At 45.1% G+C, this 23,805-nt stretch overlaps 1 protein-coding gene across 1 annotated transcript in view; it reads right to left on the reverse strand.

Annotated features, from left to right (window-relative positions):
• Nucleotides 1-4,109: 4,109 nt before the first annotated feature.
• Nucleotides 4,110-23,805, reverse strand: part of LOC123356973 (nucleoporin NUP188-like) — a gene marked incomplete at its 5' end in the record, with an annotated part of 31,135 nt that continues 11,439 nt past the window's right edge. The window contains 21 exon segments of the mRNA XM_045000227.1: nt 4,110-4,251; nt 4,253-4,339; nt 5,120-5,236; nt 5,238-5,250; nt 5,626-5,696; nt 5,873-6,004; nt 7,962-8,171; nt 9,486-9,560; nt 10,095-10,232; nt 11,286-11,444; nt 11,669-11,761; nt 12,488-12,688; nt 14,049-14,230; nt 15,264-15,409; nt 15,933-16,018; nt 17,013-17,090; nt 17,820-18,015; nt 20,376-20,443; nt 21,415-21,484; nt 22,639-22,808; nt 23,410-23,616. Of these exon segments, the coding sequence (XP_044856162.1) occupies nt 4,168-4,251; nt 4,253-4,339; nt 5,120-5,236; nt 5,238-5,250; nt 5,626-5,696; nt 5,873-6,004; nt 7,962-8,171; nt 9,486-9,560; nt 10,095-10,232; nt 11,286-11,444; nt 11,669-11,761; nt 12,488-12,688; nt 14,049-14,230; nt 15,264-15,409; nt 15,933-16,018; nt 17,013-17,090; nt 17,820-18,015; nt 20,376-20,443; nt 21,415-21,484; nt 22,639-22,808; nt 23,410-23,616 (2,583 nt within the window).

Genomic DNA, 23,805 nt, shown 5'->3' on the forward strand with positions numbered 1-23,805 from the left:
ATCTACAAGCAAAATGCAACCCTCCATGTCCCTGGCATTTTTAATGCCAATTCCATCATGAGACACCATTGCTCTCATCGGGTCAACTCACTCACAACTAACCTGGGAATTGTGAGGAGGATGAAAAACCTAGGCTGATGGTGGGTGGAGGTAAGGAAGTGTCACTTCACCTTTCAAGGCCCCTGGAGCAGAATTCATTAACTGTCCAAAAAGCCTGCTTTGATGGGTTATTTGTAAGGTTCATGTGGTATGTTGGGTTTCCCTCCTAAACTGATCCCATTTCCCCTGCTTGTGTTTAACTGTGGTGGCTATTCCAGGAACCAGCCCTGTCTCTTCCTCAACAGCTGCTCGTGGTTGTGAGAGACCAAATGGATTTTCTTCTTTCCTCTTCTCAGAGGCTCTTTAACCAGGGTAGAACTCTTGCTTGGGGTCCACATCATTGTATGCATTACCCAGTGGGGGCAAAGGCGCTGGTCTCTTTCCAAAATGCTAATCACTGGGCATGTTCTAACAATAGAGTGCCAAGGCCATGAGAAGACTGGTATGGAATAATAAGCTGTATTATTGGATAGCATGTGTCTCTGTAAAAATGCAATTCCCCATGCACAGCACTCCTTTGCCCACAGAGGAACAAAGCAGGGCTACTATAATGGTGCTTAGTGGCTGCTGCCTGCACAGAATGGCTTGTTAAACTTTCTTCCAGTTTCACTAATCTAATGACCCAAGGCCAGTACTGAAAGAACAAACCACCTTTCAGTGCAAGGGAATGTGCATCTTGCTTGCATTTCCTCCAAGCAATGGGGCATGGACTGAGTTTACAAGCCTTTAAAAAAGCTGTTGCTCCCTGTTGTTGTCCAGGCTCACTACTCTTCTTAGTGTTTTTTGTGGGGGGTGGGGTTTATTCTGCTAGTCTGTTTTAACAATCAGATTAACTTAAATGCTCTCTTGTCCCATCCAGCTGGTAGTGAACAGACTTGGTGCATTCTAGCACAGCATGTGGGATGGGTTCACAATGAAGCCTCTTACTACTTCATAGCCAAGCAGCCGTTATTTGGTTCTGCTTTCCTCATCCCTCCTTTCATTTTGCTGTCCCCATGTGCCCTTGTAACTTAAACCATCACAAATACTGAGGAGGCGAATGGATGAAGTAGTAAAGACACCTTGGTCTGAAAGCTCTCCCTAGGAAGTGACGTGCTCAACAGCTTAAGGGATTTAGATGGCAAAATGAAATTGCTTTGGCAGCTCAAACCATCTAGAAGCATTCAACTGCACCAAGGTCTTTGTTCACTACTGCTCCCCTGGTGTGTCTAGACAGACACTGACTTGCTTGTTTATCCACTGATCTTTTGCACTCTGCCTTGACTGCTTTGTGACCATCCTAATGTAATAGGGCACAGAGCACCTGTGTATATAGGGCTCTTGGTTTTTAGCATTTATTTGCCAATAAACAACCAGTCTGCCCTCCTGTCTCAGTATCTTGTGTGGGTTCCATGCCACTTCACTTTCCAGCTAGCAGTGAACAGTACAAAGAGTAATGTAATTTAAGACCTGTGCATTACTGTTACTCAGATGTGTTGCAAGAAGTCTGAGCTTAAAGACTCTGAATCCTCTAGGGCATGTCTCCTTTCTATCTCCCACCCTATTAGCTTAAACTAAAGTTCAGTGTGGAGCTTTCCAGATGTGCTAGTGCTGTTTTAATGTCTGCTTGTGGAAGTAAGCTATGACCTTAATAGCATTCCATTCTGCATGCTGCTCTTGAACTGTAGGGTTTGGAGAAGGCCTAGTCTGGTATAGAAGTGAACTAGGCAGGCAACTTGAATTAACAAGGAACAGCTGCTCTGTAAGCTGTTTCCTTAGCCCAGACCACAGGTGTACTTTATAAGAAATACAGCAGCCACACTCTGGTCTGGTAACATTTCCAATCTCACTGTTCTGGGCTTGACTAGTCCTTTAGTGCCAGTATAAGCTCTGTAGTTGTTGCAGACTTATCCTAACATAAGTTCCTGACCCACAGTGGGGAAGTTCCAAGAATAACCCTGATACTTGTTCACTTCGGTTCCTTACTTATCTGTCTTGCATTTAACAAATACAAACCCAAGCTGCTCTTAGGCTTTAATGATCTGTGACCACCATGGACACAAGTGCTAACTTCCCACCCTGGGCTATTCCTCAGCAGTAAGCCAGACTTAAAGCCATACAATACACACACAATAGGGAATTAATTCAGTGTTATCCACCTTTCAATAGTGTTAAGTTGAAGGATTAACTTTTTCTAGTGGACTGTTCTAATGTATCCTGCTCTATAGCTTCCTAAGCCTTCACTTCATTCCCCTATTTGCTTAACTTGACACCCTCAAATCATCCCTGCACTGAATAATTCAGAGACAAGCAGAGTGAGCCTGCTGCTCCAGGGCCATGAAACCACCACACGAACCTCCCTCTCTACATGCAGTTCAATGGAGCAAGCTGCTTTGTCTAGTAATAGCCCTACTTATAGCTAGACTGAAACAAATCCTGTTAAACTTCATTGGCCTATGACTTCTGCTGGGGCAGTCTCAGGCCACTGCTGCCCACTCCCCCCTAACTCCCAAGGGGGTCTTGAGCCACAGCATTGCTGCCCCCCCAACACCCAAGACTCAGGTATCTAGTACAGGCCACGGGCTGTGAAATTTTGCCATGGACCTGTCCCATGACTTTTAGTAAAATGCCCATGGCACAAATTTAGCCTTAGCTATAAGCTACACCATTCATGGCTGCAAATATTAAGCACAGAATCAATCCTGAACTAAGCTTTAAGAATGGGACAAGAGTTAACCATTTGTATTGGGTTTCCCACTTAATGTTGACCAGAACATCTGTCAGCACCGCAAGTAGAAGCAGTAATTGCAGGACTGTCTAGCCAGCATTCTAGACTGACATGACTAGTCCATGCTGCTGTAGCTTCCCTGCTGTTACTCAAGCAAGTGGGATATGTCTACACATGCTGTAATTACATTTCCTGACAGCAGTGTACACACAGCTGAAGGAGCAGCTTCCTGTCACTACTCCCCCAGTGCAGTTGAAGGGAGAAGTTGTCTTTTAAAAGGTGCTGATGAAACTAGATTCCTGCTTCAGTCCCCCCACCTTTCTGCAGCAGCCTGGGGTTAAATTAAGGGTGATAAGATGAAAAGCATACAGTGCACAGCAGTAGCTTCACACAAGGCTTTTTCTCTACTTCCTAACTTAAACCAATGGTGTCAGCTAGCACTTATGCTACAGGTATCTGAACTGCCTTGTGAAAGTGTAGGTGGGTGAGGTAATCTTTTGTGTGACCAACCTGTAGGTGAGAGGCAAGCTTGGACATTGTCCAATAAAAATATTACATCAGCCACTGAGTGACTCTACTATCCTGACACTCCTACACCTATGCTGCATACGCAATGGTGAGAGTCTTAAGTCAACAGACAGCACTAGTCTACTGCAGGGAAGCCCCACAAGTCCAACTGCTGTTTATAAATGTTTTAATATCAGTATAAATAGGGCACAGTTACAAAAAATGCAAGATCCAAGCAATGGAATTTTGACTTAAAAACCTTTTGGAGGAGGCTGCCTTCTAGTCCTCAAAAATGTACATATCACGCAAATCAACAGCAGGAGGGACACAGGTGCGCACACACCATCTTACCTTGCTCTGCCAACCCAGCAGCAGTGACTGGCACCCCTTTGATACAAAAATAGCAATAGAAAGCTGGTCTCTGAATTGCTGGCTGCTCACTAGCCTGTGCCTCACCAGACTTACTGATGGGGAGAGGAAGATTGCACCTTGTACTAAGAGCAGAAGTTAATGCCCAAAGGAAAATAGTTTAAAAACCTGCCATCCTCTCCCCACCCAACTGCTGTGTACAAGCTATAAAAATAAAGGTTTTTGGACTGGTCAACACTTAAACCCAGCCTGATCGCTCTAGCAGGCAAGGAGCATGCACGGACTGAGCAGTTCTTTGGACAGGGCAAGCATTCTTGGACCTTCTTATGTTGACTCTCCGACTCAGGGTGCAAGCATTCAACAGGATCTATCTTCCCCAGCAGATGTTACAACTCAGTTTATGAGCCCAACCGAGCATGAATGCCTTCTGAGGTGGAAATGAATAGTTCTGGTGCAATCCTGAAATAGCAGCAATAGCACACAACCTATCTCTGCACATGTCTGACAAAGGCTTGTACCAGCTGGACCAAAGGCTCCTGCCCCTCAGGGCCAATCTTGGAGGCAGACTTTTCCCTGGGGGGAGGGAAGAACCCCACTGGCTGGAGAAGAGGGGCCGCCCCGGCGAAAGTAACGAGACAGGCTTGAGAGCAGTGTACTCTGAAATGAGAAGTGCACAGTGAGTTAGCTTCCCCAGCACATGCGCTCTCCCTCCCCAACCCTCCCCAGGGCAGGAATCCGGGGAGACTGTGCCACCTGACTGTGTGACCCAAAGGGGAGGTCTTGAAGCAGCCTACTCTAGACAAGCAACTGGCTGCCATTGACCAGTCAAGAACTAATGGTCCTCTGCCTATACTCGCATTTTCACTGGAATCATTCACAGCCAAAGGGGCAAACCAAGATGAAAGTAGGCACTGCAGAAGCACATCAATCCCTGTCCCATTCTCACTGCACCTCCAATTTGAGGCTCGCAATGTGCTTTATGCACCATGATTTAAGCCTCTTGATACTTGTGAGGCAGGTCAATATTACCCCCTTTATGCCTGGGGAAACTAGCATATTTAACCAGCTTGCTCCTGGCTCAAAGAGAGTTCTATTATGTGGCAAATCCAGGAATAGAGTTAGTTATCCAGTTCTGGGTTTTAGTCACATCTGTTCTGCAGATTCTAGGCAGCAATGTGTATTCATCCTCCAAAGTATCACTGAGCCTTACACACAGGAGGATACTTACATGGCCTTGCCAGCCAGGGTAGAAAGGTCTGAATACTTTAATTGCAAGCACTAAATCTAATGGGATTCTGTGTACAGCTGTTTCCATTAGCCTGGCCAGGCTATCGCTGAGAAGGGATGGCCTTTGGGCACCACAACAGACATCTACATGAGCTAAAAGGAGAAAGAGGAACGTAGCACAAGGCAGGAAACCTGCTCCACAATGCTTACCAGCTCAGAGCTGAGCTCCTGCTTCATCCGCTGCTTGTCTCGTGGATGCACCGCTGGGTCCCTCAAATACCGAACAGCCTGGGAGATGAGCAGGTAGAAACAGTTTTCCATTGTAAAACATGAGCAAAGACCTGTGCAAGGAAACACCACAAATTAGCAGGAGCAAGACAGTGCCACTGCACTACTGCTGGAGTACAATATCCTTGCTCAGACGTAACCATGAGCTACTGTCTGCTAACTGGTTACACCCTGGGGCAATAGAAAAGTCACCCTAAAGCACAGGTAAGTTAGGCTAGAGTGGACTGGGTACCAAGTAACCACCACCTCTTCTCCTGTGCCCACCAACAGCTGAATCAGTATGATGATCTTGGACATCAGCCTGCCTGCTTTCTGGGTTATGTGTTTGGGTTGTGCGACACTTATACCTACAGCTCATGCTCTGGGTCAGGCGAAGAGCACTGGGCCTCTGCTCAGCCACGGGGAAGGAAAGGAACCCAGGGACTTACTTAAGAGTTTTAGTCTCCTCTTGTGTATTCAGCCCTGCAGCTTGAGCGAAAGGCTCTTTCTTCTTATCCAGCTGGAGGGGGAAGAGGAAAGTTGTATTAGAGCCTGGAGATGCAGAAGGGGAGGAGAGGTACCTGGGTCAGCCCCCACTCCTCCTTAAAACAGCAGCTGAACAGAGCTCAGAACACAGTACAGTTGCTATGCCTCTTTGGCTTTTACAGACTGAACTAGGAGAACGTGGACTCCTACCTCTCCCAACATGTTAAGGGCCACATTGACAGTGGCCAAGAGGGTCCCAAAGGAAGGAGCGACATCTGAATCGAAGGCAGGTGTTGTAAAACTCAGAACAAAGAGAAGGTTGTACTCAGCCAGGTCCAGTGACTGGAGGGAAGAGGAGACAGGAGTGAATCCAAACAGCAGGAACGCACTGTAACACCACCTATACAGCACTTTTCATCTATAGATCTCAAAGCACTTTACAAAGCAGGGTCATCATCATCATCTCCAGTTCACAGATGGAAAAAGAGGCCTTGTCTACACTATGGCGGTAAGTCGACCTAAGTTTTATGAATAACGTAGCTGGAGCCGAAGTAGCTTAGGCTGACTTACTATGGTGTCTACCCCGTGCTGCTTTGATGGGAGACACTCTCCTGTTGACTTACCTTAATCTTCTCATTCCGCTGGAGTACTGAAGTTGACAGGAGAGCGCTCTGTGGTCGATTTAGCAGGTCTTCACTAGACCCGCTAAATCGACCCCCGCTTCATTGCGGACATGGCCAGAGGCACAAAGAGGGAAGTAACTTGCCCAAGGTCACAATAAACCAGAGGCAGAATCAGGAACAGAACCCAGATCTCCTGGGTCCCAGTCCAGTGCTCTACCCTCTAGGTCAGTGGGTCTCAAACTTTTTTACTGGTGACCCCTTTCACGTCGCAAGCCTCTGAGTGCGACCCCCCCTAATAAATTAAACACCCTTTTAATATATTTAACACCATTATAAATGGGGGAGGCAAAGCGGGGTTTGGGGTGGAGGTTGACGGCTCGCGACCCCCTGTTTGAGAACCCCTGCTCTAGGTTATGCTGTTAGTATGGATCCACACTCTGCTAGCAGAGTGGATGTTGGGAGGATGCCTTTTCATGAAGTGTGAGGCATGTGTAATGGCCAGCGTAGGATGTAAGACTAGCTGAAGCATTAGTCTGCTCTGGTAAATTGGGTGGGATGTGGGCAGGTGTCTCTCTCTCTCTCTCACACACATGGTTGTGCTAAACAATCCCAGTGAAAGCACTGAAAATATCTGCACCTCCACCTCTCAATCCCCTGATAGGAGAGTGCAGACAGGACTTCCTTTCTGACTGATCCATGTCTGATTCCTTAGGGTTCATGGACCTTGATCTCCTGCTTTGGGCTCCACCTTTCAAAGAACAGCTGGCAGATACAGACCTTGACAGCCAGGGCCAGCATTTTGTTTGCATTAATGTGAGTGCTAAAGGTTTGGGTGTGGCCACCACCCCTGCTTAAAGTATTAGGGGTAAAAAGGGTGTTAAAGGGGCCATAAGAAAAGAGAGTCTCAACCTCCAGTTTATCCTTCACACTGAGACAAGACAAGTGTCTGAGGAGGGGACACTATGGCCTGGTCTACACTGGGGGTGGGGGGGGAGGGGAATATCGATCTAAGAGATGCAACTTCAGCTACGAGAATAGCATAGCTGAAGTCGATGTATCTTAGATCGAATTAAAATTACTTACTTCGGGTCCTCGGGGCGCTGGAACGACGGACGCGGCTCCCCCGTCGACTTTGCTTCCACCTCTCACACTGCTGGAGTTCAGCAGCCGACAGGAGAGCAATCGGGGATCAATTTATCGTGTCTACACTACAAGCGATAAATCAATCCCCGATAGATAGATCGCTACCCGCGGATCCATCTACACTACCCGATCCAGCGGATAGTGCAGACGTACCCTATCAGATCATCAGGATAGCACAGTACTTTTTCTTCATGCCAAAGAGCTATCTGGCTACTAGGCTCTTTAGAATCAAAAGACTAATATGGTAAATAGAGGTGCAAACGTCCTCCCATTTCACTGCCGAAGATGGAATCAACACACAAACACTGATGAATAGCAATAAAATGCTCATTCTGGTTGCCTAAAATCTAGGGATGTACCTTGCAATTCAGTTTAGGTGGTCTGGGGTGCAGGTATGGACTCCTGTGTGTTTTAGGGGGAGGGATTAGTCTCCTGTATGAATGGGACAGGCTGTGGCTCCCTTGAGACCCACAATATCAGTTAGGGTGCTTCAAACTCCCTGCCCCGCAGACATCACTCTCCTATTCCTGTACCTGATCGAGGAGGATCTGGCAGACGTCGGGGGTGAAGTGGCGTAGGGCAGCTAGAGATTTGCTGAGGATTTTCAAGAGACCATACTGCACCGTACGCAGCGCCTTCTGCTCGGCTGCCTCTGACTCAGGGCTCGGATGCTTGGAGGAGGTCTGGGGGGTGCGTTGCACTCGAGGTGTCACAGCTGATGGGAGGGAGTCGCCATTTTTCGTCTGTGGAGAAGGAAGTCAAATGAAGAGAGACACACATACAGAGGCAATCCCTTGCAGTTTAAGGCCAAGCTTTGCAGAAAAACAAGTTACCAGTAACAGGAATCCCTAAAGCAAGATACTCATGCTTTGCCCAACCAAGGGCCACGTTGGCAACCTACTAGAAGCCTGAGGTCTATGCTTAGCTTGCATCATAAGGCACAGCCTTGTCTTTATTGCAAGGGTACAGTGTGCATGTGTGTTCAGTGAGCACACTCTGGAAAGGGCTTTTCTAATCAAACTGTTGACAGAAAGAACCTTAGCCCCAACACAAGTGGTGCCTGAAGTGCATCACCTTCCCACCCAAAATCCATCTAGGGATACCACAAGAGCAGGTGCTGTATTTCATCGCCACTTTAAATCAAGCCAAGGACACGAAGTCCTTGCTGTCCCCTCATTCTTAGGAGGCAGGGTTGTACAATAACCACTGGGACACAGCTTCGCCCCTGCACAGCTTGTAGTTCGGAAGTAGCTAATAAAAGAGTTCAGGCAGTGGCTACGGTTTCCATGTCCAACACATTCTGCTTAATATGACTGGCCCACAAAACGTCCCCTATTTCAGAGTGTCACAGAGTGTGGGGGAGTCAGGGCCCTGCACCCTCCGCTTCATGCAATTCACCATGACTCTCAGCCAGCCAGTCAAACAGCAGGTTTATTAAACGACAGGAACACAGTCCAAAACAGAGCTTGTAGGTACAGACAACAGGACCCCTCAGTCAAGTCCGTCTTGCGGGGCAGGGAGCTTAGACCCCAGGCCTGGGACTCCCTCCCTCTCCCCAGCCAGCTCCAAACTGAAACTCTCCAGCCCCTCCTCTGGCCCTTATCTCTTTTCTGGCCCAGGAGGCCACCTGATCTCTCTGTTCTCCAACACCTTCAGTTGGCACCTTTGCAGGGGAGGTGCCCAGGCCATCAGTTGCCAGGAGATAGGGTGTCAGTCATTCTCTGCAGACACCATCACACTGGCCCTCTAGGGCTCTGCACCAATCACACCCTCTTATCCCACCACCTAGATACTTAAGAAATGCATAGGGGAAACTGAGGCACCCACACAGTATTCAGAGAAAACATTAAGAACATTCCCACTTCGTCACATTGAGCTGTTCTTCGTAAGTTTTGGTGTAGAGGAGTATAACTAAACCTTGGCTCCTGGGCTGGTCTTGGTCAGCAATTGTCACTGGAAACAGTGACTAGATATTGATTGATCTTTTGCTTGGTTATGGGTGAGGGACCCAGGACCAAAACTCTCCCCTTCAGTTTTCCTGGGACCTCCATCCTCACCTGCAGGTAGTGCTGAAGCATTTTGCGGCTGTGCAGGAGGGAGGTACAAGCCTGGCAGAGGTAACACAAGTTCACCTGAAACAAAGGGGGATGGGAGGGGGAGGAAACTGATCAATCCATAGCTGACAATCTCCACAGCTGCAACCTAAACAAGCATCTACATTCTCCATTACTGAGTCCCCCCCTCACAAGACTAAATTTTACTATTATACCCTAACAATTTAAAAATCCAGTCTGAACAGAACCTTTCATCCCAGAACGGGCAACAATGGCGTTTTCGGATTTTACCAGTGTTTTCCTTAAGTATCTTGACCCTGAGGTTCCAACCCACATGCACTAAGACAGTCAGTCCTCCAAAAGTTGTCACCTCCAAGTCCCAGTCAATTTCCACCCCCCTCGACTAAATGTACCTCACTATGTGACTGTAAGGTCCAGAAACTCTTCATGATAAAGAGCTGCCTTCCTTTAATGGCCTGTTATGATCCCCACTAAAACAGCTTCAATGAAAGAGCTATCTACAAGCTCTCTGCCTTAGCCACATTCTCTGTCCTGCTGTGCTGGGCATTGTGTGGGAAAATGCAGTACGCAGGGGAATGCTTTGGTTCCTACCTGTATGTCCCTCAAGAGCTGTGGAAGGTGGAAATGCCACTCTTTCATAAAGTTGGAGAGCTGAAGAATGAAGCCAACAGTGTGGTCAGCTTCTTCCAGACAGGCCAGGCTCTGCACTGTCCGTACTGCATTCAGGCACTGGAGAGAGAGAAATGATCCAGACCATGATGGACAGAGCACAAAAATACTTATCTCCTACTTAGAAGGAAGAGCTGAATATACATAAGGAGAAAGCGGTAGGACAATTACCAGCTCCAATACAGACAAGAGACACCAGTGACATTCTGAACTCATCGAGGTTTACAAGTTAGCCCATTCCAGTCAGCAGGAGCTCCTGCTCCAAAACAAGAGAGCTATTTGTCGAAGAAGTTTACTAACAGAGGCAATTCAGCACCTACCTAGGAACAGGGCTATTCAGCAAATTTGCCCTCACAAAGTTCAGCTGTTACAGGGGTTTAAATATTAGCTCGGGGGTAGGCAACCTATGGCATGCGTGCCGAAAGCGGCATGCAAGCTGATTTTCAGTGGCACTCACACTGCCCGGGTCCTGGCCACCAGTCCGGGGGGCTCTGCATTTTAATTTAAATTTTAAATGAAGCTTCTTAAACATTTTAAAAACCTTATTTACTTTACATACAACAATAGTTTAGTTATATATTATAGACTTATAGAAAGAGACCTTCTAAAAATGTTAAAATGAATTACAGGCACGCGAAACCTTAAATTAGAGAGATTAAATGAAGACTCGGCACAGCACTTCTGAACGGTTGCCGACCCCTGTATTAGATATTCGCACTGCCCACCTAAGTGGACACTGGACCTTGACTGCAGTATTTTCATTTACTGATGGAGTCCGAGTGAGGTCGGTTTTAGACTTTAGGCTCTCACCCAGCACCCACAACTGTTATTGTGTTGAGTGAGTGCATGAAACAGCTGTAGCAGAATTAGGACCCCCAAGAGTAAAAGTGATGGATGAGTGCTAACAACTCAGGATCTAATAGCTACCAAGACATGTATCCATCACCTGTCTGACTCCTTTGCTTGTGTATCCCTTTCCCCAACTCTTCGCCTATTTTTTGAAGAATGTAAGCTATCTGAGGGAGGGACTGTGTCTTCTGTGTCTAGCACATTCTGGCTGCTACTGTTACATACATGACAACTGAGTTATTACAGGGGAAGGGGTGGACATACCTGAAGAATCCTCTCCTGATGGACACCCACAAAGTCCAGTGCCTCTGTCAGGAAGTTGTACCTTAGTGTCTTAAGAAGGCGCTCCATCAATGATATGGAGAGACGATAGACCCCAGGCCAGGATGGGGCATCCAGAGACTTCCGAGATGAAGCAGGTGTCTGAACAGACCAGCCATAAGAAGACACATGGTTTGTTTGTTTTTCTGCTCCCTCAAATACACCCCACACTTCTCACAATGACATCAGAGTTCTCCAGGGCCACACGTGACAGTGCTCGCTTCTTCTATTCCCATGACTGCTCTAGTACAGAGCCAGTAGAGGGTGAGCAGGACACACTTTTCCCAATGAGTTTCAAATCCACATCAAGAGGAAGCAGCACTCACCTGAATTGTTCCATTAGTGCTGAGCTGGTATACGCTCAAGAGGGACAAACAGATGCTCTGTGTGACACCAGCACTAGCCACAGCTGCTGCACCCTGCACAACACAGAAAAGTCACTGTCAGAGGTACCACTATTGTCTCTGAGCTGGGGGAGATGCCCCTAGCACTTCTGTTTTCTACCTTTCTCTTTCAGACACTTTGTCCCTGCAGCCCAGAAATCTGAATTCCATCACCCCAGACAGTGCTACTTTTCTTCCATTAAAATGAAAAACAACATCTCCCTCCCCCGACATGGCTGTGTGATGAACACACCTCCTCATCTCCTGGTACCCTGTGTGTCCCCTCTGTCTTTGACTGGAAGTTCCTGTAAGAAAGGAACCTTATATACTCCTCCCCCTGAACAGTGCTGAGGTCTCAATAAAAAAGTATTGCTTTATATTATGTCTACAGGGAGAGCAGATTTCTGCATTTCAGTGCTGTCTTAGCTGTACTGGCTACATTTGGCTGGGAGGGGGGTGTTTGCAGGGAAAGCACTTGCTCTGAATTATAGGTTTACACTAGGGCAGGATTGGTTCTGTTCTTCCAGCACAGACATTCCATTATCCAGAAAAGCAAGGAAAGGAAACACTAAGCAGTTCTTTGTACAAGACCTACAACTAACTCCTCCCCCTTGGCAGGGCTTTAATGGCGCCCGTTAGGCATAGTGCACTGCTCAGCTGTACAGCTTGATGCTGCCAACACACAACGCAGTGACACGAACTGCATTTTAAATATAGATCCAACAATCCAGCAAGAAGCTCTCATTTGGGTCTCTCTCTCACCTGTTGCGTCCTGGCTAAGGTCAGCAGTAGATGCAATGAGGCTTCTGTGAAGTGAAGGTTTTGTTTAACTCTCAGGCTGATCTCTAGGGCAGTGAAGATAGTAGGCAGCATAGGGACCTTCCTAGTAACCTGCAGCCAGTAATCTCCATCTTCGTCTACTTCACAGAGTTCCTTTGCCAGATGCAGCCCTAGAACACACACCTGCGGCAACAGGGAAGGAGGGAGAAAGGGACATGAGAGATCCCAGAGTGCAGGAGAGGGAGGAAAGACAGACATTAAAAGACTGTCCAAAAACAAACGGGTAGATGGGATCTAAGTTGTAACTGTTCTCACATACATGAATTATGGCATCAGTAAACACTGTGTACACTTACGGGGCTGCACAGCAGCAAAGTGCCTTAAAACAGATTTCGGAGAGAAGCAGTAACAATCCATTTCCTGCAGTAAGGTACTCAGAGGAGACCTCACACCACCAGACTCACAGCTACAATAGTCCTTCGCAGTCAGGACCAACCCACAGTCTCTTCAGAGGTAATGGGTCACAAAGGAGCGAGGTGTGAAACATACACAGAGGCCACTGAAGACTTTCGCACATTTGAGCCCACAATTTCAAGGGTTCACCCTTCCCCCTTTGAGGTGGGAGTATCCTAACTGCTTGTATGACAACCACCACGTTGCTCTTATAAAACCTTTCATGATCATTTCCAAGCAAATTTTAAGTATTAATAGTCTCAGTGCTCTGGGAGGTAGTAAACATAATACTAAATTTACAGAGAGGTTAAATAACTCAGCGAAGGTTACAGAGCTTGTCAATAGCAGAGATGGTACCCAGGCGTCCTGACCCCATGTCCCCAGCTCCAACAAAGAGACCACAATCCTCCTTGGTATCCCACTTACTGTAGTCTATAGGGCAGTTCAGACCTATCTGCTACTTGGCAAATGTACATTCAGCATGCAGGATGGACACAATCAGACTTCCGGACTTGCTCTCCTGGGGTTATCATCTCAGGAGGTACATATATTGCCACTAGTAACAGACCTGCTTGATGTATAGGAGACGCAAGGGCTGGAAGCAAGGTCTTTGATTTGCATTATAGAGAAACAAGCCAGCCACGTACACTGTCATCAGACACATGGTAGGGAATATTTTTAGACACCTCCGTAGATACCAGAGAAATCAGAGTGTGTTAACTAAATACTTTGGAAGAGACGCCTGCTAAAAACAGGCTCCGTGTGTTTTCAGGAACCTCGTATTAAAGTTCAAACAGGCTTGCACACAAGGAGCAGATTTCTGAAGAGCACCTTCCCAGAACTTTTGGTATAGCAAGAGAAGCACATCTCAATAACCTATCCCCTATGTCTGGGCGTAATCACAGGGGCTCTGCCACCAGGAAGTGAATAAGCCTGCAAACCCTATCTGGCAAAATAAAGCATCAAGACACTCCATTTTCTACCTAGTGATATGATGCAGATGGGGCATTTTATGGTGCAGTGGACACAGCAGGTAACTTTGTTTACAGAAAGAGAACATGGCTGCAGAGCAGGCAAATGATTCCTTTACCCCATCTCGCTGGTCCTTGTGTTTACCCCGGCAGGCATCATCTGTTTCCATGCTGTCCTTGTCATCTGCAGAGTCTCCAGACGTGAGGCTATGTCGTGTCTGATCAAAGAGCACAATTACTTCATCTTGGAGGGTCTCGCACACGCTCATCACCAGCTGGGAGTACTGAGGGATCTCGCTCACTATGGCACACACACACAAAGCACACAATGGATTAACTCATCCCCCTCACACTTCTGCTTTCAGTTTAACTACTGCACTGCTGGGGCCTCCATCTCAGAGACAGGACTTATTTGCTTTGCATTTCATTATGCTACAAATATCTATTTATAACCTACACAAGACTGTGAGGAACTCGAGAGGGACCTAACGAAGCCAGCCGAATGAGCCAAGAGCTTAGGAGGACTCAAAAAGGGATTAGACATTCATCTGGATAATGACAATATGTACAATCATAACAAACAGGATCTCTTGGGGGGAAAATGGCTACAAACCTCTTATGCTTCAGCGCATAAACCAGCCATTAGCCGGGGAGTTAATCTATAATTATCCATTACAGGGTTTTTTGCACCTCTCTCTGAAGCAGCTGGTACTGGCCATTGTCAGCGACAGGATACTGGACTTGAAGGACCATGGATGTGGTCTAGTCCAGCAATTCCTATATTTCTCTCATTCAGCGAACACCCGTCTCACGTTTGAGAGCCCTTAAAATATTCAATTCCCATCATATACACACTCCAACGTTATGAACTGCACCACCCTTCCCTATCATTATAGCTGACAATAACCCATTGGCGGGCACAAGTGCTAATAACAACTAAAATTAAGCCCTCTCGTGCTCAACCTGAATTCTTCTCAAAAAGTGCATAGAGACGGGCCTTGCAGCATTCAGATTGGGGGGATGAGGGCCATATAAAAGGATTAAGCGATAAAACTGTAAGCTCTTTGGAGCAGGGAGTGCCTTTGACTCTGTGCTGTACAGCACCAAGCAAAACAGGACTTGGATGCTGACTGGGGCCTCTGGGAGCTACCGTAATACAAATAATAAATAAGATAAATTAAACAGAAAAATCCCACTAGCTACCAACTATAGTCACTGTCCTGCACTGGCAGCCAACAATGTGTGCATTCCTGACTCAAAAATGTTTGAATGGGACACAAGTGTTTCCAGTGGTGGCAGCTCTGTTCTTCATAACCTCTGCCAGGCCATCTCACCTTTCATCTCCTTCATCTGCAGAACAGTGATGAGAGCAGAGAACACCTTAGCCTTGGTCTTCTCCATCATCTGCTGATCTGCCTGCAGCACTCCCTCCAGAATCTGCGTCAAGGAGTTTATGATTTTATCCACAGAACCCAACTCGCTGACAACAAAAAAGGGAGAGCTCGTCAGATAAGACAAGATTCCCCACTTATCATCTTGGCTGTGACTGATCTGTGCAAATCACGTCTAGGAGATGTGTGTGGGGAGGCACAGATACAGTTTGCTTAATTTAAGTCATCAGTAGGGTCTCTTCATGGATATTTCAGAAATGTGTGGCGGAAACACAGTGAGATTGCAGGCTCGTTATAATTGAAGTTTCCTTGTTCCAATTCTCCCCAGTGAAAGTAAACTCACAAAAGCATAAAATCACTATTTATCAATAAAGTTCAGCAGCAGCATCCATCATCAATGCCACCCTCAATGTGAATCCTGCGATTGCACAGTCCCCGAAGCCATGGCCTGGCAAGATAAAGAGTATTGTGCAACCATAAGATATCGCTTTATTTCCCAGATCACCATGACAATTCAGTCTAGACAGCAACTCAAACATCTTCTTCCAAGTTCTTACGTTCATCAGTGACTATTAGCTTACTTATGAAGAGTTATCCAAATAGCACACCTACCTCTTCCACTGTTTAAGCAGGATCAGCAGAAGGGTGCACAGCATGGACCCCAGCTGCAGGCACAACACCGACATGGGGACCAGCAGCTAAGGAGAGATGTCCCAACAGTTACAGTTGCAACATTCACAGATGAGAAAGCTGAAGCGGCTCAACACAGACATTTAGAGCACTAAGAGCTTGCTTCCCCATCCCACCCCTGCCCAGCTGCTATATTCCAAGCAGATTCGTGTACAGAGCAGGTAGTCAACAGAATATGTGGAGAAACAGCCATGTTGTAGCTAAAGAGGTTTATGGTACTATCGATTATAAAAAGATGATGCGACTCAATATGTCCTTCCACAGAGCTATGGGAGCAGAGATACATCCGCACGACTGCTAAGAAAGGCGTGGGGAGTCCTGGATATTAACAGCACATTTTAAGTGCTAGCCCATTTGGTCAACAGAACTTAACTCTCAGCAGTGAGGTCACTGTGTTCCAAGGATCCATTGCAAGATCCCGTTTATAAATTCTACATCTCAACTTGCAACCTATGTGGAATGAAAGCTGTGGCACACTTGTTTTTTATTGGCGTAAAGCCATGCACCAGAGTTTCCTCTTGCTATCTCAAGAGGAAAGAGAGGAAATTATCCCCAGGTGAAACATCCACCTAAAAGAAACATCTATTATAGTCATCATCAGCCGGTGCAGAAACAATGCAGCAACTGCAGATCTAGCAGGTAATCGACCTTGCCTTCAATAGCAAGTGACACTTCAGGTAGCTGGAATGAGTACACAGGGTCCAGCCAATGACCATGCCTGCCTTTCAACAGCTGGCAACGCTGCAGGATCACTAGATAGCACTAATTGCAGTGTCACCCGCTGGCCAAGAAAATCAAATATAATTTGGAGAATAAAGACTTATGGAGAACAAAGTAATTCTGAGATAAACCTTCTTGTTTCAGTCTAATCTCACAGAATCAGGGAAAATCTGAACCACAAGTAGATACAAGACTAGAGCTCCACAAAGGAGTTGGACAATTGTGCTCCCATTCTTGAAACAGTTTCCTTGAAGAGCTACAAATTGAAATGCAAACACTTACTAAAGCTTTGGTCCCACTTAGCACCTCCAGAAACAGTTGCTGCCGGACTGCAGTTTCAGTCAGATGCATTATATCTGCCTAGAGACGGATCAGAGACAAATTGAGAGCTCAGACTAAATATACATGATAGTGAAAGTTACATCAACAAAACACACACCCTCGTCTTTCCAATCCAACATCAACACCCCCCCCCCCTTTTTGTATTTGTTCTTAATTTACAAGGTGGCATAGGCTTTTGCATCTGTCAGATGATTCAATTATAGAGAAAGAAATTAAGAATTACTAGTTGTTAGAAAAGCAAGGGGCAAAAAGCCAACACTGAGTGACAGGTAATTGGGGACTATTGGGGTATACACTGGGCTTCTTCACCACACTGTACTATAAAAACAACGAGGAGTCCTTGTGGCACCTTAGAGACTAACACATTTATTTGGGCATAAGCTTTCGTGGGCTAGAATCCACTTCGTTGGATGCATGGAGTGGAAAATACAGTAGAAGATAATAACCTACTGCATCTCTCTGGGTATAGACAGTGTTATTGGCTTTCTTTACACTTATTATAGAAATGATGTAACATCCCCGCACTCCCATGCCACACACATACAGTATGCTAGTTTTGATCACTTGGCAAAACAAAACTCTCTGAGGTAATTCTGCTGTACGGTATTGGTGTCCGTTCGGATTGTGAGTACACATACAAGATAATGGAATCAAAAGCCAGCAGCCTGATCCCTTATTGTGCCACATGTGGCCTGAATATCAAGGCACATATCTATTCAAAACATTATTAGTCAGGATGGCTCTTACATGACTGGTGGAGATAATCAGCAACATCCGCCAGGCCGAGATCAGCATCTGATACTCCGTCAAGGAGGTGCAGCTGCTACCCTCTGTCTCTGCCATATGCAATGCCAATGACTTCACATATCCTGACCAGTAAGCAAAGCGCTTTTCTGTGGAGAACTTCTTCAGGGTGTCTTTCAGGGATTGGTCCAGTGAGCCCCTGACAAAGTCAAAAAGAGAAATCAGATACATTTTCATTTATTCTTTGATCAGAGAACATGCTCCTTCTAAGATTCAGATTGGAAAGTTATGGGCACACAGAGTGAATTCAGAAAGGGACCGCACTTATTGCATCAACTGGTATGGAAGAAGGGTGACCCTCGGAGAGAATCAACTCATCTTTTTAAATGTGATTTTTATTTATTCCTGACTTTTCAGAACAGTAGTTACATTCAGGAAAGTGAGTATGTAAGAGAGTCACATTCTTACTCAGAAAATCAGCTCCCTGTCTGTGTATTCTGCTGACTTTAGTGATAAAAGTAAGTTACTGCTTCCTATTAGGTCTGCAGAACAGAACAGCTCTGGGAGAAGAAGCTGGAATCCATTCTGGATCATGCTTCAGACTTGATTTTAAATCTTACTGAAAGAACAAGGAGTACTTGTGGCACTTTAGAGACTAACAAATTTATTTGAGCATAAGTTTTCATGGGCTAAAACCCACTTCATCGGATGCATGGAGTGGAAAATACAGTAGGAAGATATATATACATAGAGAACATGAAAAAATGGGTATTGCCATACCAACAGTAACAAAAGTAAGTAATTAAAGTGAGCTATTAGGTGAGCTATTATCAGCAGGAGAAAAAAAGCTTTTGTAGTGATAAATCAGGATGGCCCATTTCTAACAGTTGACAAGAAGGTGTGAGTAACAGTAGGGGGAAAAATTAGCATGGGGAAACAGCCAGCAATGCCTCTCTGCCATGTACATTGGCCAAACCGGACAGTCTCTACACAATGGACACAAATCAGACATCAAGAATTATAACATTGAAAAACCAGTCGGAAAAAACTTCAATCTCCCTGGTCACTCAATTATAGACTTCAAAGTCACAATACTCCAACAAAAAACCTTCAAACTCCAACGAGAAACTGCAGAATTGGAATTAATTTGCAAACTAGACACCATTAAATTAGGCTTGAATAAAGACTGGGAGTGGATGGGTCATTACACAAAGTAAAAACTGTTTCCCCATGCTAATTTTCCCCCTACTGTTACTCGCACCTTCTTATCGACTGTTGGAAATGGGCCATCCTGATTATCACTACAAAAGCTTTTTTTCTCCTGCTGATAATAGCTCACCTAAATTAATTACTCGTTACTGTTGGTATGGCAACACCCATTGTTTCATGTTCTCTGTGTATATATATCTTCCTACTGTATTTTCCACTCCATGCATCCGATGAAGTGGGTTTTAACCCACAAAAGCTTATGCTCAAATAAATTTGTTAGTCTCTAAGGTGCCACAAGTACTCCTCGTTCTTTTTGCTCAGACAGACTAACACGGCTACCACTCTGAAATTTTACTGAGAATTTTATTTCTGGCAGGACAGAGAGAGAGAACACACATCTGGACTTCTAAACCTCAGGATATGTTTTGCAAGTTTGGGAACTAGAAAATCATCCATTCATTTGTAAGCTGAGGAAGTTTGATTTAGAAGTCAGAGACACAAACTTGAATCCCCTCAGTGTTATTATACAGAGTTGATACACACTTCAAACAAAAACTAAGCTTATCAAAGGAAATATGTTTAACAAGGGCTATTCTATGTAGTATTACCTCAATACCATTAAATACCATATCTGGCAATGCTAGACCAACAGAATAATGTCCTTGCCCCACCCTCCAAAAAAGAGACAACCAATATTACAAGAAGCTAAAGTAGTAAATTGATGTCATGCCATAATTATAGGTATTAAAATGGTGAAACTTTTTTCTAAAACACATGATTACCCCCCGTCTATCCAAAGAATCCTACTGAAGCAAAGTAAAATTTTCTGGCATAAACGTCATGAGCAACAACTTAATACTATGCACTGCTACAGAGTTGGAGAAAAGCTAGATTGTCCTAATTTTAATTCTAGCATCCAGTGTGTGATGGGAACATTTCACTGTATTACATGTGGCTAGCATAGTCCCATAATGAGCTTTAAAAATATTTAAAAAGTTTCATTATTCCAGGACAGATATTTCTCTTTTGAGATCCATACCCAGAATGTCACATTTACAGACCACAGAAACTCTTCTCATAACATCTATTTCTCTAATAAATGGCTGCATGAAATTCAAATCAAATGAGGCAGGCTTGTGCTCCTCTCTTCTGAGCCCCAGCAGCCACAGGTAAACTACTGACTGTCCCTCCAGCACTTCCATAGAACTGTTAGCTCCAACTTGCCTCTCCCTCAAACATGGAGAATCTCTTAGTATGTACCCCACATACAGCGCAGGACTGTGCCCTCCCTTTCAGGTGCCCCTAGCATCACTGAAAACTCTAGAGCAGGACAGATTGTCAATGACTCACTTGACCACATAGTAGATCTCCAGGCAGATGATTTTCATGATTAAGGCACAAGTGTCCAAGACACTGAGCTACAAAGAGGGAATAAAAGCAGAGCATGAGCAGGTTATCTGTTGCTCCAGGTCAGATCTGGCAGCACTGTGTCCCGAGCTCTGTCCTACAAAGAGAGTTGAGGACCATAGTCTAAAAAGTCCACGACACCCACACTGTCAATCAAGCCCCTCTTCTGCTATTCAAGTGGCCCCAGTTTTCCTGTTACCCTTGGATTCCTGAGCCAACAGGGCCTAGAGAGTAGCACAAAGGCAACCCTCTGGGCCTCCCTGGGGCTGACAGGGATGGAAGCAAGACTTGTGCCTGCTCATCACCTAGCGGCAGAGTGAATGGTACTGCACTTTCCTGTGAGAACTGTCCCACCCATGAGTGCCACAGCCATCTTCTCTAGATAGGGGGGAGTAAGGATCCAATGGACTTATGTAAGAGCAGCTGCCTCAGTAGACTGTGCTCATCTACTCTGCCAACAAGGGAAGAGCACCATATTCAAATCTGTACGACAGCTGGATAGAGGGAGATTAAGATTTTCACAGGGAAGACAGAGGTTTTCAAAGCAGAAGAATGGCAAAATCCTCAGGACTCCAAGTCAGTCTGAGGTAGGCCCAGTAAGGAGGAGAGATTGTTCAGATGTCTGGGAACAGGAGCAAAATATCCTGTACACGTATGTACACACACACACACACTCTATATTGCACATCTAGTGTACTAGTTCTTTACAAACATTAAGGAGATAAACCTCATCATCCCTGTTAGGTAGATGTTATCTCTGTTTTTACAGATGGTGAAATAGAGGCAATGAGAGTTCAGGAGACTAATCCAAAATTACGCAGATAATCCGTGCAAGCGTTGGAAATAAAACCCACTCTCAGAACTCCTCCTTGTGCTTTACCCAACCATATTTCCTCTTAGATGGCAACAAGCAAAAGGAAGGAAGTGTGGTTTTCACTTCTCAGAAAACCACAGCTATTTTCAGTCCTTATTAACAACTCACCTCTGATGTTTCTGAGGGGGGAGAAAGGGTCCCAAAGAGGGGGTTGGTTAAGTTTTCCCAAAACTTTGGCCTAAAAACACACAAAAATACTGTAAGTTACCATACTTCTCCTATTGCTCTCAACCTTTCCAGGCTACTGCACCCCTTTTAGGGCTCTGATTTGTCTTGCGTACCCCCAAGTTACACCTCACTTAGAAATTACTTGCTTACAAAATCAGACATAAAAATACAAAAAAGTGTGTCAGCACACTGTTACTGAAAAATTGCTTATTTTCTCATTTTTACCATATAATTATAAAAATGAATCAACTGGAATATAAATATTATACTTCCATTTCAGTGTATAGTATATAGAGCAAAATAAACAAATCATTGTCTGTAGGAAATTTTAGTTTGCAGTGACTGTGCTAGTACTTTTTATGTAGCCTGTTGTAAAACTAGGCAAATATCTAGATGAGTTGATGTATCCCATGGAAAACCTCTGCGTACCCCCTAGGGGTACACGTACCCCGGCTGAGAGCCACGGACCTACACAGCACACCTGACAGGAACAGCCTGATCCTGCCAGCCTTTCATGGCAAACTCCACTGTCTGAGATATTTCACACACCATAAATGTAGTAACACTACTCAACTGGCAGTGCAGAGCACACTGAAAGAGGAGGGTTACCTTCAACAGAATTGTGCATATGTGCTTCACAATAGAAAGTTTAATTTTTCCTTAACATAAGCGTCCCTAATTACTTAAATTTTCCCCAATGTTTTGCATGCAAAGCAGGTTACCAGGAGACTGGAGGAAGAGGTCTAACCAGCTATTAGCTGAGAAGCCTCTGAGTCTGACCACCAAGTATCTAAGTTACAATTAAAAGGGATCCTCCAACCGGTCAGAACTGGTGGGATATGTTTATTTCTATTCACTGAAATAGAGTTTAAAACAGCCCATTCTGAATCAGCCTGTGAATGGTACTAGGCCCAATGTGATTCAACATTTTCATCAATGATCTGGAAATAAATATGAAATCACTGCTGATAAAATTTGCCAATGACACTAAGTTTGGCGGTATGGTAAATGCTGAGGACAAGGCAGTCATACAGAGTGATCTGGAGAGCTTGGTAAACTGAGCCCATTCAAACAAAATATATTTTGAAAACAGCCAAAGTTATACATCTAGAAACAAGGAATACAGGCCACATCTAAAGACAGCATAGAAAAGCGATTACTCACTTGGTCCTCAAGACCAGCATGGCACTATCCCGACGGTCCTGCCACAGGGCATGAAGGAATGCAATGGCAGCCCGGTGCAAGAGGGGAGGGCACCAGTATCTTTCCTGCTGTTTGGAGTCTATCAGTTCCAAGACCACTTGGAGGCAACTCCATTCCCCTAAGCTGAATTCCTAAAGCAAGAGGGAGAAAATGAGAGACATCTACATCCAACCACTTCCTGTTTCAGTATGCTATTTAATTCCACCTACAAAATACACAGGTAAGTAAAGCTTGAGCACATGGTATAGGCGTGTATTTCATATACACATACATTTAATATAGAACACCTATGAGGAATATCTAAAAAGACAGTGAAGAGTGGAATAAATTATTTTTATAAGTCAGATTACTTCAAGGGGCAGGAAAAAAGTTTTGCTTCCCTGCGTATTTTGTAGGTGCAATTAAATAGCATACTGAAACAGGAGGTGCTTGCATAGTGGTTGGAGAACACAGGAAGATTTCTCTTTGGTCGAAGGGAATCTTTTTGCCAATTGATCAGAAGGTCATAAGGTTCTCGTCCCAGAATCAGGCTACACAGCATTAAAACCAATGTTCAGTATCTTGTCAGGCGCCTCAGGGTGTATGACAAAGACACTCATACTGAGGACAAAGTAAAGCCTTAGAGATCTTTACTAAAATAAGGAACAAAGCCAGGAAAGCTTCAAGCCATATGTAAAGATAGGAATATCCTACTACTCCAGTAAATCCTTATGTAGACACTTGCTGTTTTACCTTTGACCCATCACTCCCATCTTTCACTTCCAGGTTCAGGAAGAGCTCAATGAGCCCAGGCTGTGTCTCTACAGCAACAGTGAGGAACTCCAGGATCATGACTTTAATGCGCATGTCCTCAATCTTACTCTGCAGGCGGGTCAAAAAGGCATCACGAATGGCAGCAGCATCACTCCCAAGGCAGGCGTAAACAGACATCGGAGCTACCTGCAAAAGGGAAGAAACATGCTAAACAAATGGAGATAAATGCTATGATGCTTCCTCTCAATATATAAATGGGGCTTGTGATATTTGTTTTAAACTGAAATTCCAGAAAATTCTCACCCTTGAGCGCAGGGACATGGGAGAGGGAAAAATCAAGAAATAATTTTGATTTTAATGGAACATGTAGAAAAT

This window comes from Mauremys mutica, unplaced genomic scaffold (genome assembly GCF_020497125.1).
Source record: "Mauremys mutica isolate MM-2020 ecotype Southern unplaced genomic scaffold, ASM2049712v1 000121F_np12_subseq_1:36717_obj, whole genome shotgun sequence".
Taxonomy (NCBI): Eukaryota; Metazoa; Chordata; order Testudines; family Geoemydidae; genus Mauremys; species Mauremys mutica.